Consider the following 14,081-nt stretch of genomic DNA (forward strand, 5'->3'; position numbering starts at 1 on the left):
CCTGGAAAGTTTCATTCCCGGTTGCGATTATGTCAGCCTGCATGGTGTCTGAGATCAGGGTGCTTATTTCGGAGCCGCCCTATACAGTCTTCTACAAGGATAAGGTCCTGCTCTGACCGCACCCATCGTTTCTGCCCAAGGTCATTTCCCAGTTTCATACTAGCCAGGATATATACTTGCCCATCTTCTTTCCAAAGCCTCATGCATCAGATGAGGAGTGTAGGCTACACATCTTGGATGTCAGGAGGGTGCTGGCATTCTATATAGATAGAACAAGGCCGTTCCATAAGCCAACGCAGTTGTGTGTAGCGGTGGCGGACAGAATGAAAGGTCGCCCGGCGTCTGCTCAGAGGATTTCGTCCTGGATCACAGCCTGCATCTGCTACTGCTATGACTGGCCAAAGTGCCTCCGCTGGCAATCATGACGACACACTCGACTAGGGCACAAGCGTCATCAGCAGCCTTTCTGACACAGGTACCCGTCCAAGAGATCTGTAGAGCCCCTACCTGGTCGTCAGTCCACATGTTCATGTCTCATTATGCGCTTACCCAGAAAGCTCAAGACGATGCTGGCTTTGGCAGAGCAGTGCTGCAAACTGCAAGACCATGCACTCTGAACCCGTCTCCATTGATACTGCTTGTGCGTCACCTAGAATGGAATTGACATGAGCAATCACTTGTAGAAGAAAAAACAGTTATCCACCTTTTTTGTAATGATTGTTCTTCGAGATGTGGTGCTCAATGTCTATTCCATTACTCACCCTCCTTCCCCTCTGTCGGAGTTGTCGGCAAGAAGAAACTGAGAAGGTTTAGGGCCGGTGGCACCTGATATACCAACACATGAGCATGGCACTCAAGGGGACGCCACAGCTGGTCCTACGGATACTGCTAAGGCAAAAATCTCCGATGACCGCGCACATGGGCGCGCACACATCTAGAACGGAATGGACATGAGCAACACATCTCAAGAACAATCGTTGCGAAAAAAGTGGGTAACCATTTTATTTGCACAGCTGTAACTGGGGGTAGAATTCAGCCCAATATGGTCAGCCCTGGAAGTGGCTGAAGAATTTAAGTAGCTTGTTATTTTAATGCATTATTTTTTTAGCCCTAGAGCAGGTGACACTTAAGAGTTAAAAAAACAAAACATTCAAAAAGCCATACAACTGGAAAGGCAGAGACACCAGGATGTTTGCACATTTGTAGCCTTTTGGCAGTAGATGTACTACACTGGTGATGTAATCTGTATGGCACTTCCAGTATTTTAGATTCAAAGGAAAGCATAATTTTCCATGTAAACACGGAGTCTGACATTTAGTTTTGCTGTTTGTTTTAATGGTTGCCTCAGTAACCAATAAATAGTTTGTGCTGAGTGCTTTAACAGCCAGTCATTTTGTAGAAATGAGAGTTGTCTAATCCTCCTGCAACCCCTCGATTGCTGCCTCATGGTTTAGGTGGCTACTTTCCTGGTGCTGTTGTTAAAGTGGTATTGGGTGAGCTTCTAGGATAAGATATACCTTTTTTTTTTTCCTCCCAGAAGTTTACAGCCCAGGAAGAAAATGTTATACTTGTGTGAAACGTGGTCTCATAAGCCTGCCATGGAGCGCTCAGTTCCATGCAAATCTTCAGAACCCATTTTTGAAACTGATTGATATCAATGAAGAAATGTGTGGAATTTAAGACATTTTTATCAATCAGTAAGTTTGCTACCAAGAATTGGCTTTTAAAAAAAAAATCTGTGCAGAACCAAAGCTTCCCAAAACAAAATTTTGTAAAAGCAATTAGAGCTGACACAGCCATCAAGAAGAGAACAACCACTTTTCACCATTTTATTATGTGGGATTCACTTCTCAACATAAACGGTTCTCTTCAGTGTCCTAATTGATTTCCAACTTTTATTTTAATTCATAGAGCCTAATCTCCGGGATACTTTATAAAAGCATACTACACCCAGAGGGCAAGAGATTTGACCACCATGTTTTGCCTCAGTTGAGTCATAGTGTCCACCTGGAAGAATTTTTTTTTAAAGAAAGTTTTACTCAAGCATGGACAATATATTTCCTTTTAACTTAACAGCTTTCTGCCAGCTGTGCTCTCATAGCTGTTGGGGGAAGCATCAGTAAGGTAAATGTACTTAGCCCACTAGAAGACAGGTACAGAAAATGATTGAGTAATTGTCAAAATCTATTGAAGTAAACTCTGAGGCTACAGCCATTACCTTTATGATGACATATTGTGAGGGAAGCTCACCTAATATACTAGTCTGAGGCACTGATGCCTGACAGACTCCTTTAGGGTCCTTTTTATATTTTATTTGACATATATTATGTTAACTTTGACAAATCCCCATATGTTATCACATCACAAAATTGGCACCAGGTGGTCCCTTCTTGGCAGTTTCAGAAGGGAGGCCAGAGCTGAATGGTCAATGGAGACTCAACTCCCCGTCACACTATAAGGGGAGGTCTGCACTGCAGTCAGGAGGTGTGACTGTAGGCCCCTGTGGCTTTGAATGTCAACAGTAAGTTTTAGCAAATAGAGTTAGTGAATATCAGTTTTATTTCTTACACACACATATGTGAACACATATGGTCTCTAGAGTAAAAAAAAGTCAGTTCATTAATTTTCTCTTAAAATAAAAATCAACAAATAAATTAGTAGAAAATATACAGAGAGGAGCATGAAAGTTGAGAATTTTCTTCCTGAAAAGTCTCTGGTATTCTTTCTATTATCCTAGCCTATGGTGAATAGCTCATCTTTCATGCTCCTCTCTGTATATTTTCTACTAGTTTATTTGTTGATATTTTTAAGAAGAAAATTAATGGACTATAACTTTTTTTTTTACTCTAGAGACCATATGTGTTCCTGTGTTTTAATAAAAGGTTGTAAAAGCGACATTCATTTATAACATTTGGAAGATTATTCATGGAAAAATTATGCAAAGGAAAAAACAGTATAATCCTCTGGGATATTAAAGATATGTGGTAAACTTTTCCAAATGCTCTTGCCATAGTTCTCTAAACAGCACTCATCACATTCTTCTGCGTTTCTCAAGTTACCCAATGTAAACAGTTTTTTTTAATAATGTTTTGATAGTTTGATACACTATTTTCTTGTACATGTCTGCATAGTCTTGACAATGATGTTGAGAAATAATGAAAACCAAATTTGCCTTTCTCCATGCCAGGTAACTGGAAAATCCTGCTAAAAGTGCTTTGTCTCCCTGAAAGCCATAATGATAGAATAGCAATCATGGTAACAGTATGCACTAGGATAGAGGCCAAGGAGAATAAATAGGAGACTTTTCAGTAGCAGATGATCTCATTAAATGGAAAAAAGCACCAAAAATCACTTGATCTCAACTGAATGTAGAGACTGGAACTTCACTGTTGAGCAACAAGGCTAGGCATTTGCAACACACCAAGCAGGGTCTGGGATAGTAGTCTACACTCTGAAATAAAACCTAATAAATTATATGAGCTTTATTCTTTTTACAGGGAAGTCTCTTGCTGGGGGTAATGTTGAGCAACAGATTTTTTTTTTTTTCAAACAAACCCAAGATTTTTTGGCGGCTCCAAAATCCCCCTCCCCCATGGATTCCAAAGACTTCTTTTAATTTGCAGGCCAGGGAAAAAAAACTGTTTCAGAAGAATGAAGCAACAAATTATATCGGTCAAGCCTATGCACTTTCAGGTTGGGGTAGTACCACATTCAAATCAGTAGTCTGCTCTGCTCCCCTTGTCAATGGTAAAATGCACTGTTATTTCTATGGAAGCACTGTTGTCAGGGCTCTTAAATGATATGTTGAAAAACAACCATGTTGTCAGTTTCAAAAAAGCACCTTGATGCTTTCTGGTGGAAAATATCTCTTTATGATGTGTTTCTACAATGCCTAGCACAATGGGGTTGGAACCTCTTATGCACTACTGTGGTACAGATAAATAATAATAATGGAGAGATAGAGCCCTGCAAATCTGTGAATATCCACTTTATATCCAGGGATATCTGCATCTGGATGCGGATATCCACAGACCATGTTTGTGGATCAGATGCAGATACATATTTTGTATCCACGCAGGGCTCTATTCATAGGCATTCGTCTCTGATTGCGCATATGCAAAATCAGCAGCTGTGTTGCAAAATTCACTGTCAAGAACACCCACCCACATGTATGAAAATAAGAGTTGGGCCAATGGGCTCTGTTTTCAAAGGGTAACTTAAGCCCCTCTTTACTATTAATAAGAGTTGTACAGCCAAATCCTTGAGTGCTCCACTGAAGAATGATTCACTCCTCATGGTCAGCATTAGGGCACTGAGACTCTTAATACTCACATACAAGTCTGACAGCTTACTCCAATGTGCAGGCATTATTATAGCTGGAGCACTATAGGTTGCATGAGCATTATCACCATTATAACCAGCTGTTTTCATTCTCTTGTAACTTTCATTAACTGTCACAGGCCTTGTGTCGGCTTGAAGGTGACATTTTTTGGAAGTTGGAGCTAATACAAATATTTCATCCTTGGGGGGGAAAAGAGTAAAAAAATATATTTTCCACATTATAAAAATATAATTGCAATTTTTTAAAATAGCACTAACACCAACAGCTGAAATGGGAAAGCTGGAATTCAGCAGCGGTTTAGCCTTCACTGGCAGAAAGTGGCTTTGAGTCTTCCAGTGAAAAATTGGTTTTGCTTTCATGGAATTAAGATTCAAAAGTGTCTTTGTATGGGTATGCTGTCATACAGTGGATATGGTTTTTTTAGCTGCTTTTATCAGTGGTCTAAGGAGAGAAAGATGCATTATGCATTTATGTAGAGCTGATCTACATGTGCAGTGAATGCGTGCAGCTTCTGGGCTCTGCATTGATCTGGACTTTTATTCACAAGACCAAGCTTTGTTGATTGATACAATGCTGATGAGATTTAACTGAATAATTCAAGGATCCATGGTTGCAGACCTTTCCTGGGGAAATTTTCCTCCAGTTACAAATTGTAAACTCAACGGTAAAGAGTAAGTGAAAGTTCTGAAGATGTCACAATAACCTATAATGTAATATAAACCTATAATAATAATAATAACCTATTATAATACTGACACAGAGAGCAAAATGTAGCTAGTAGCAATGTAACTGGTGTACGGTGATAATTTTAAACATTTTAACATAATAGGGAACATGCATGAGGCCACCACATATTCAAAAATACAGTTACAGAATAAAATGCATCAGTAACTACAGTACTGGATAAAATAAATGCTGGGTGCTTTGATTTCTGGAACTGAGTCAAAAAGGGCATCTTAAGATATGGATTTGAATTGGGTTTAAATTGGGTTCAAGTTTTAACTGTATTCCATAAAAGTCTTATGAGCTGTTTTTTTAACATTTTGGCCTAAATGGGCAGTGGGCAAACCTGATGGTCAGAAATGTCTTGGTAAACTAATTCCTTCAGTTTTTTGTTTGTTTGTATGTGTGTATCATTACTAATCTGTATTTGGAATCAGTTTAGAGCTGATGCATTTTATTCTGTAACTGTATTTTTGAATATGTGGTGGCCACATGCATGTTCCCTATTATGTTAAAATGTTTAAAATTATCACCGTACACCAGTTACATTGCTACTAGCTACATTTTGCTCTCTGTGTCAGTATTATAATAGGTTATTATTATTATTATTATTATTATTATTATTATAGGTTTATATTACATTATAGGTTATTGTGACATCTTCAGAACTTTCACTTACTCTTTACCGTTGAGTTTACAATTTGGGTAAATAGGTAGGCCCAATTATTACAACATATGACTCTCATTGATTTTAATAGCCACCCTACAGCTAAAACCCAGGCATCACTTAACAGTGTAATTGGAACAAAATATTCTCCACTTCCTAAGAGAACCCTACAATGTGCAGTCAAAAACTGGAGAAGCAGACGCCATAATCTCTATAACTGGGCATGCAACTTCCGGTAATCTGGTATTTCATCTGATCTCACATAGGTAAACCAAGTTAGGCCTGGGCATTATTCCCATAGAAAAATCAAAGAAAAAGCCAGATTCTGCAGAAATTGATATTGGTGATTCAGTAGGGAATATCTTTTCTTCCAAGTCAATACTGACCTCAGTGCTCCAGCATTATTCTAGGGTGTACTATGCTGCTGGAGGGGTCATCTGTAAAATAGGATATTAAATGGAGATCCTAGCCATTTATGGATAAAAACTAAGGATAGTTGTTTACAAGTTCAATGCTAAATTTAATGAACATTAGTAGCAATTTTATATTAATTGATAACACGTTCCATTCTTCTTTCAAGAATTATTTCTAATAAATTATTGAAAAAGAAGCAAATCAAATGAAGAGGCTGCTCAAAAACAAGTTCCCAATCCATCATTACTTTCTAATCTAAATGCTTGTACTATATAAGTAGCTTTTACCAGTACACTAAAAAGCGCCAGACAGTTTCATTGCAGTGACAACTACGGTCTGTAAAGATCAGAACGATTGACAAAGATGGATCAAATTACTAGATGCTAACTATATTCAGTTACAAGTAGAAACCCAGATACTTGATACAGGTATAGGAATCCTGAAATGAGCTCCAGTTGACTGAACATTTGAGGGATTAGAGTACAGTGACAGCATCCATATTAGGTATGACAGATATTCCTAATCATCTTCATTACAGAAGTTTTTTGTAGCAGGCAATAAAGCAGGGCCTGCAGTATTACTTTCACTGGATATTTCTAGTTGATCATCCTTAAATTATTTATGTAAATAAAGGAATGTAATAGGGTCCACTAATGTTTGGAGAAAGCGTCTCTCAAAGCATTACTTCTAAATAATAAATAAGAGAAATTCATATTCAGACAGGGAATGCATACTATTGTTTGATAGTTAATTTACCTTATCTTGGCTTTGCAGCTTTAATTACATTGAGTCTGTACATTGTGAATGACTGCAGAAATTAATAACAGGACTTCTATGCGTTTTATTTGGAAGTTTCCAATTTTTTTCTGCATGCAAAAGGAATAAAATACCAGAAGGCACATCAATATGTGCATTGGATTCTCAGATGTTGCCTTTCTAGCCATGCTGTATAAAGGAAGAAACATGCCAATATGAGCCTGTGTCTTATAGTGTTCCAACCCTTATTAGTTACAGCAAACACAAAAAGCAATAGTTTTTGGGTTTCATTTAAAATGAATCACTTCTACTGACCCGCCTCCCCCCATTAGAGACTATAAATAATCTACTAACAAGGTGTCAATCCCATGGTAAAAGAAGAGCAGGAATTTCCTGTAGGGAGACGAAACAGCATTTTCTGGGTTCTGTCTCTGCTCAGCATCCTGGACAGTTTGATAAAATATGCATTACTTTCTTTTAAGTTTGACTGAATTTAGTGCTGGGAACAGGAATTTAGTGCTGGGAACTATTCATCCATCGAATAGTTACAGCACCGGCAGCAGCCATGCAAGCCTCCCCACCCTGTCTTACCTCTCAGGATAACCTGTCTCCTGTTCATTCAGTAGTCTCACTACAGATACTGCCATTAGGGAGATCAGCTGTGATATGGACTGGTTCGTCAGGAACTGGAATTAGACAATAACCTCATTTCACAAGACTGATGAAATAGTAACGACTGTCGGTCACTACCAGATGGTCAGATTTGAACTGGTGCCCTAAGGTGAAAGGCCCCATATCCCCCTTCTGCTTTCACCCTCCCCCACAAGCCAGCTATTCCCTCAACATGAGCCCGATTGGAACAAATGCTTTAGAGGTGAAAGGCTCCATAACCTATCCCCAGTCTGAGTTATCCAGTCCTCTTGCATACGTTAAGAAGGGTTTCACCATTTTTTTTTAACCAGGTTTAGTTTTTAGTGTTTTGGTGTCTTAATATCTGCTCGATCTGAAAGCTCTTTTAGTCTCCTTAAAAGGAATTATAATTAGGGTTCCCTGTCTACTGCAGAAGTCACGGATTCTGTGATTTTTGCAACCTCCGTGACTTCTGCAGTGGCCAGTGTGGCTGACTTCAGGGCCGCCCAGGCAGCTGGCTCCAGGGCCTGCTGCTCAGGTGGCCCCAGGGACAGCCACACCTGACGCTGCTGGAGCAGCTCTGCAACCAGCCACTTGGGCAGCCCTGCAGCCAGCCACACTGGCTGCTGCTGGAGTAGCCACAGAGCCAGTTTTCCTACCCTCTGCTCAGGCAGCCCCAGGGTGGCTAGAGCAGCAGCTGTTGGTGGCCTCCAGGTGGCCAGAGCAGCCGCTGCTGGTGGTCCCCCGGTGGTCGGAGCAGCACTGCTCAGCGGACCCTGGGCAGCTGATGCTGTTGGCCCGGGCTGCCCCCCAATGCACTCCCGCCCAGCAGAACCCCGCCCCACAATTTAGTCAGGGGTATTTATAGTATAAGTCATGGACCGGTCATGGGGCCAAGAATTTTTGTTTATTGCCCATTACCTGTCCGTGACTTTTACTAAAAATACCCATGACTAAATCATAGCCTTAATTATAATCATTGCAACTTTAAATCTTAATATTTTTGTTCAAGGGCTTCTGTTTATTCACAATCTTGTGAATTGCACCCTCTGCTGCCTTAAGAGGGTACTATTTTCAAGAGTGTGACTATACAGAAGAAACTCTTAATGAAATATATTTAATGTGATATGTAATTTCTTTCTCCTCGTTTTGATTGGCATAGCACTTGAACCTATAAGTTATTTAAAACACTTATCTCAGGCAGAATGTGGCTCTATTTGTGCACAACTTTGATCAACTTCACAGTGACTTATTTATGACTATTTCAGGACAGAATTTTCCCTTGCTGTTCAGTTTCTGAGGGAAAGTTTTTTTTTTGGGGGGGGGGGGGGTTGTGCAGTGGATTGCTACAGATTTTAAGACATTTAATTGCTTTGAGCTAACTGACTTTTCACATTAGAAAACAAAGAAAAGCCACAAAGAACTTAGACCCTCAGAACTGTGGAGTTTTAGAAATTTTTTAATTATATTTTGAGATCCTATTGTATAGCAACTGTGTGTAAATGACTTTTTATCATGTGACTTGCATTGATAAATTGGAAACTACACTATAGCAACAACTAAATCTTTTTTGCTCAGGAAACAAAATATCTAGATCTCCAGAATGGAAGTTGAATTCATCTTCATGTTAAACAACTATGAATTGCAATGAACTATCATATATGCACTTTGTAATAGAATGTATGCTGAGGGAAGGATTTCCTTGACCAAAGTTAAAACCCCTTATTTTATCTGCAAGAGGTTGAGTGAAATAGAAACTTTGGTTATACTTTGACAACTAAAAGTGCTGATTTTAATCATTTCCGTCTTGACCAGATCTTTTCAGAGGGTGGCCAACATTATTTCAAGGTTCCATTAAAAAAATATATTGTTCCATTACATTTAGTTTGCTTACTCTGTGACCAGCAAGTTCTTTCTTATACATAGAAAGAGAAGCTATGCCTGAAGAAGTCCTTTCCTTGTAGTCCTTTTCTTGGAAAAAATGTTTACTTACCTATTTGTGCTGCTTCATCATGTTTGTAAGCATCGGATTCTGTTCTTCCACATATGTACTAAATTCTATAAATGCAGAGTATAACTGTTATTTCATCTTACCTATACAGAAGCTCCAATTTGGTAAGTGTCATGTATTTTCATTCATGTGATAAAAAAGTTGTAGCAAGGACAAATGCAACAGAGAACACATTCAGATGAGCATTGGGAAAAAAGGTGAAAGACAAAAGCAGATAAATTCTCTCTTTGTGTGTACCCACCAAATGATGATGCAGTAAATGATACGTTTAAAGTTTATTCCCTCTCTTTTGGTTATAAGGACCAGTTTATTTCCTTTCCTTTAAAGTTTATTTCCTCTCTTTTGGTTATAAGGACCAGTGTCATCTCTCTCCTTCCACAATATTGGTTTGTCCCTACGCACTTTCTTTGTCCAACTAAAAAGTAGGATAAAAGGTGCTCCTGGGCAGCTGAACAGACAGTTTTTCCCATTGCTGACACTGAGAAGCCATTGTAATTTGCTCCTACTGATGGCACAGCTCATGGTAGCATCTTTGAGCCTACAATATGGAGAAATTACAATGTAAATAATCTTTCACCAAGGTCTATCTATTTCGCCTAAATAAGTAAAACTCCAGGCTGACGGCTGGACTGGACAGTAAAAAGTCCTGGATCTATTTTATAATATCAACTCTTTTCCAGTTAGCAGCTCCCTCTTATTAATGGATGCACTGTTCTTTCTTGAGGAAGCAACTGCTCTTTGACTCGCTGCAGTCTGTGCCATGAGCTCTCAGGCCAAAGCAGGAGAAACTGTTGTGGAACAAATTCTATGCCTGTCCTGTTCATGGTGTTTGGTCTGTGTGGCAGATGCCCAGCTGTTCCTGATATTAGCCTTTCTCCAAACCCAACTCTTACACTATGCAGTGGAATGTTCTTCTGCCTCAATTTAGGAGCATTTTAAACCAAAGCTCCTCTATATGGGTGCTGATGGCACCTATCTATTTCCAGCACATACATGCCAAACCAAAAAGATATCTCAGCTTTAAACTTGGGATGAGGAGAGGGGGACGTTTGGTCAGTTAGACATGGCTTTTCATATCACAAAATTTCCATCGCAGTTGGCCCCCTAGGGGCATTTTCAGCAGAGAGGCCACAGATGCTAAGCTCTCCTCAAACCCTCAAGAAGTGTTCTCTGTAGAATACTGGGGAAGCTTGCACTACTGCTGCCTGAGCTGTACTGAACTGGGGACCATGTGAGCAGCCTCTTCCAAGGCCATCCCTCTGGAGTCTGTCACCAGTGGTAAAGTCACAACTAAACAGTTTAAAAGTGAAATATAACTGTTTACTGTGAAACAAAGAACAGCCTCAAGTGCAGTAACCTACCTCCAAAGACATAAGAAATTGCTAACTGTGTTGTTCTCTGCTTCCTGGCCAAGATCATGCAAGCCTCTTGCAGACAGCATTCAGGAGGAGGGATGAGAGCAGCCTTGCATGGTGACTATGGACCCTGATAAAATCTGGGAAATGAGAAGGAGGATAATTTTCAGTGAGACTTTCCTAAATTCCCAAAGATCATAGATAATTGAGAAATAACACATCTGTCTGGCTGTAAGCTACGTGAAAAGTCCCCGCTTTCTCTCAGATATTCATGCTATGAGTCAATATGAGCAAACTGTTTACAGCTGGATGGGTTTCGAACCAAATTCAGAACATATGTTTTGTTAGACATGACTGCTTACCCCTGAAGCACAAACTGACTTTATGGCTGTGCAAGTTATGTGTTGGCAAATCCAACAGTTGTAAGTGGCCAAGACTTTTTGTGGGAGTCCATCATTAACAATATGTGCAGGAATGTTTTGAGGATGACTTCCATTTCCATTTTGCTTTAATTGGATGGATCCTTTATAAAAACAGATGGTGTAACCCAGTAGGCAAGAGACACTATTTCATAAATGCAGCTGCCTTTTGAGATCTGTAACAATCCAGTTTAAGTAGTGGCTGTTTAATCATCAGACCTTATTTCTGAAAGTCTCTGCTGGATTTCTGAGCCCTCTCAAAAACAGGAAATAACCAAAACCAGCCCGTGAAATTTCTGTTTTTTGCATCAGTTCAGCATTAATTTATTTCTACTTTTAGGTCCATCAGAGGTGTCAGCAACTGTGAGGTTCAGCAGGAGACCAACTTGTCCTGATGCTTCAGTGGCAGCCAGCCTCCCAACCCCTCCTGTACCAAGACACAGGAAGAGTAACAGCCTGGGAAACAAGTGGGTGCTCCACACTGTCTCAGCTTCTGTCAGTTCAAGCATCATTAGGGATTAATCCAGCAGTTGAAAGTTCTTAGATATTTCAGTCAGTTTTTCTCTTATGCCCCTCTCCCATTTCTAGTCCTATAGGAGTGATTCAGGCATTAGTTTGTGTGCTTCAGGATTTTCCAGAAAGATGTCTTAACACTTTTCTGTTGTTTTGACTGAAACGATGCTTCCTGCTAGTGCCAAGAATAGTTGGCTATACTCACTTCAGTGCCATTCTTATACTATCCACTTTGATTTGTGTGAATGTCTGATGTGCATAACAGATTTTTAACATCTCAGTGATCCATCCAAGGAACGTTACAATCTCCTTGGCACCCACTACTGTTCTGAAAAGTTGTGGCCTTTCCGTACTGTATTAGCTGAATTGTATGAGTTAGAGAGAGACTCCCTCTTTACCATTTATTGAGAAAGCTCAGATCAGTGACAGCATCTCCTTTCTACATCTACCCAATTTTACAAGAGGATGGACTGTGACAGAGAGCTCATGTGATTTGTCCAGTATCACAGAGTGTCTGTTGATAAGGTTAACTGAGGATCATTCAGCAATGAATTAGCTGTGTAGCATGCAGTCTCCTATCTATGCTTCTTACCACTAGATTACACAGCCTCTGTACAGTGAGGAGTCAGAGCAAATAAATTAAAAGTAATAAATTCCCATCTGCACAAATACAACAATTGTTAACTATACACACTACTAAATCCAAAGCCTGATTAGGTTTAAATGCAGCATATGTATGAGCAGTAGGAAAATGTGAGAAGTCCCATTTAACTGCTTGCCATTAAAGAACTTATTGACAGTTATGATCATTGTATGGTGAGGCAAAGTCTGAGTGGAAAAAAACAGGATGTTATGAGATTACGTAAGAGCTTTTGCATTTTTTTTCTTTCCCAACTTTCCAGTATGATGTGTCAGTTCAGTGTAGTTGAAAGTAAAAGTGCAACGTTTCCAACAGAGAAGCCACGCCACCTGCTGGATGACAGTGTCCTAGAATCCCACAGTCCTGTCAGAAACCACACTCTAAACTCAGTTTTCACCAATGGAATTTCCATAGGTAAGAACTCTATGGCTCGCTGAATTCTCTGCTTGTCTGTCTCTGCTGCTTGGAAATATGCAATGGCACCTATAACTACAGAAGCAGAAAGATTGTTTAGCTTCTAAACAAACAAAGACTGGTCACTTTTTTGGGAGGAAGTAGATTGGAACCACCTCTCAGCTGCCCCTAGGCCTTGTGAACCCACTCAGTTTTTGTGCAGCTTAGCTCAACTCATCCACACAGATTTATTCTCCCCCCGCTAGAGATTGTCTTGCTAGAACAAGATAGAGAGGGTCTGGGGGAAGTTCTGCCAATGTCCATGCTGTACATAAATGGGATGTCAAACCAGCACTTTTTACCACCAAATAGTTCCCTAATGAAATGAGAATAAGTGTAAGAGCTATTTTTGCACAAGACCCATGTTTTTAACCTGTATTAGTGTAAAGTGAGGTTGGCCTGGGGTTTGTCCTATAATGAAGGCATTGCCAGGAGCAGATAGGAAGAGAGTAACCTGAGCAAACCACAGTAAAAAGAAAGAAGAGCATTAGTGCACTATGCTTTTAAGGATAGGGACTGTTTAAAGAAGCTTACTGTCAATAATTAGAGCCATAAAACCTTTTCTAGTCTTTTACTGGTTTACTGTAGCTCAAGTCTATATGGAAGAAAATCAAAACAACTTATTCAAGATAGGAAAAATTGGGGTTTTCAATCTTTGCAGTTTTGAGGAAATTAATCTGAAACAAATGTCCATTCTAAAGACAGGACTGTGCAATAGGGTCATTTAAGCTACTCACGTGATCCTTCTGACCTTTGTCCCAGTTCTGGTTTGTTGTAAAAGAAAGCTGAAACAAAAAGGATTAACTTTTTCATTCACTGGTGTATTCCTCATGAAAATGTTACTGTTATGCTGCTTGCAAAAGCAAATTGGTCTTAAAGTTAAGGCTGACAGTTTCCTTCCCAGACTAACATGCCAAGATGCCTTGTGATTAAATCAAATAGGAAATCTACATTGTTTCAGCCAGAGGCTGAATCATCAAAATTCAATTTACCTTACTCTTGCTGTCTTACTAGCAGCTGCTAGCACATCACATAGTAATACTCCTGAGGGCATTCTGCACCAAAACAATTAAAAATTCTGTGCACAATATTTTAAAATTCTACAAGTTTTATTTGTCACTAAATAAATGCAGAGGCTCCAGCATGACAGTGGGGAGC

General features: G+C 39.6%; 1 protein-coding gene across 3 annotated transcripts in view; it reads left to right on the forward strand.

Moving 5' to 3' along the window:
- Window positions 1-14,081, forward strand: part of RALGPS1 (Ral GEF with PH domain and SH3 binding motif 1) — a 394,814-nt gene that overhangs the window by 352,663 nt on the left and 28,070 nt on the right. For all 3 annotated transcript variants that reach the window (XM_074973513.1, XM_074973514.1, XM_074973515.1), the window contains 2 exons: window positions 11,658-11,784; window positions 12,733-12,884. In XM_074973513.1, coding sequence (XP_074829614.1) covers window positions 11,658-11,784; window positions 12,733-12,884 — 279 coding nt within the window. The remainder of the gene's footprint in view (window positions 1-11,657; window positions 11,785-12,732; window positions 12,885-14,081) is intronic.

The sequence above is a fragment of the Natator depressus genome, chromosome 16 (genome assembly GCF_965152275.1).
Source record: "Natator depressus isolate rNatDep1 chromosome 16, rNatDep2.hap1, whole genome shotgun sequence".
Taxonomy (NCBI): Eukaryota; Metazoa; Chordata; order Testudines; family Cheloniidae; genus Natator; species Natator depressus.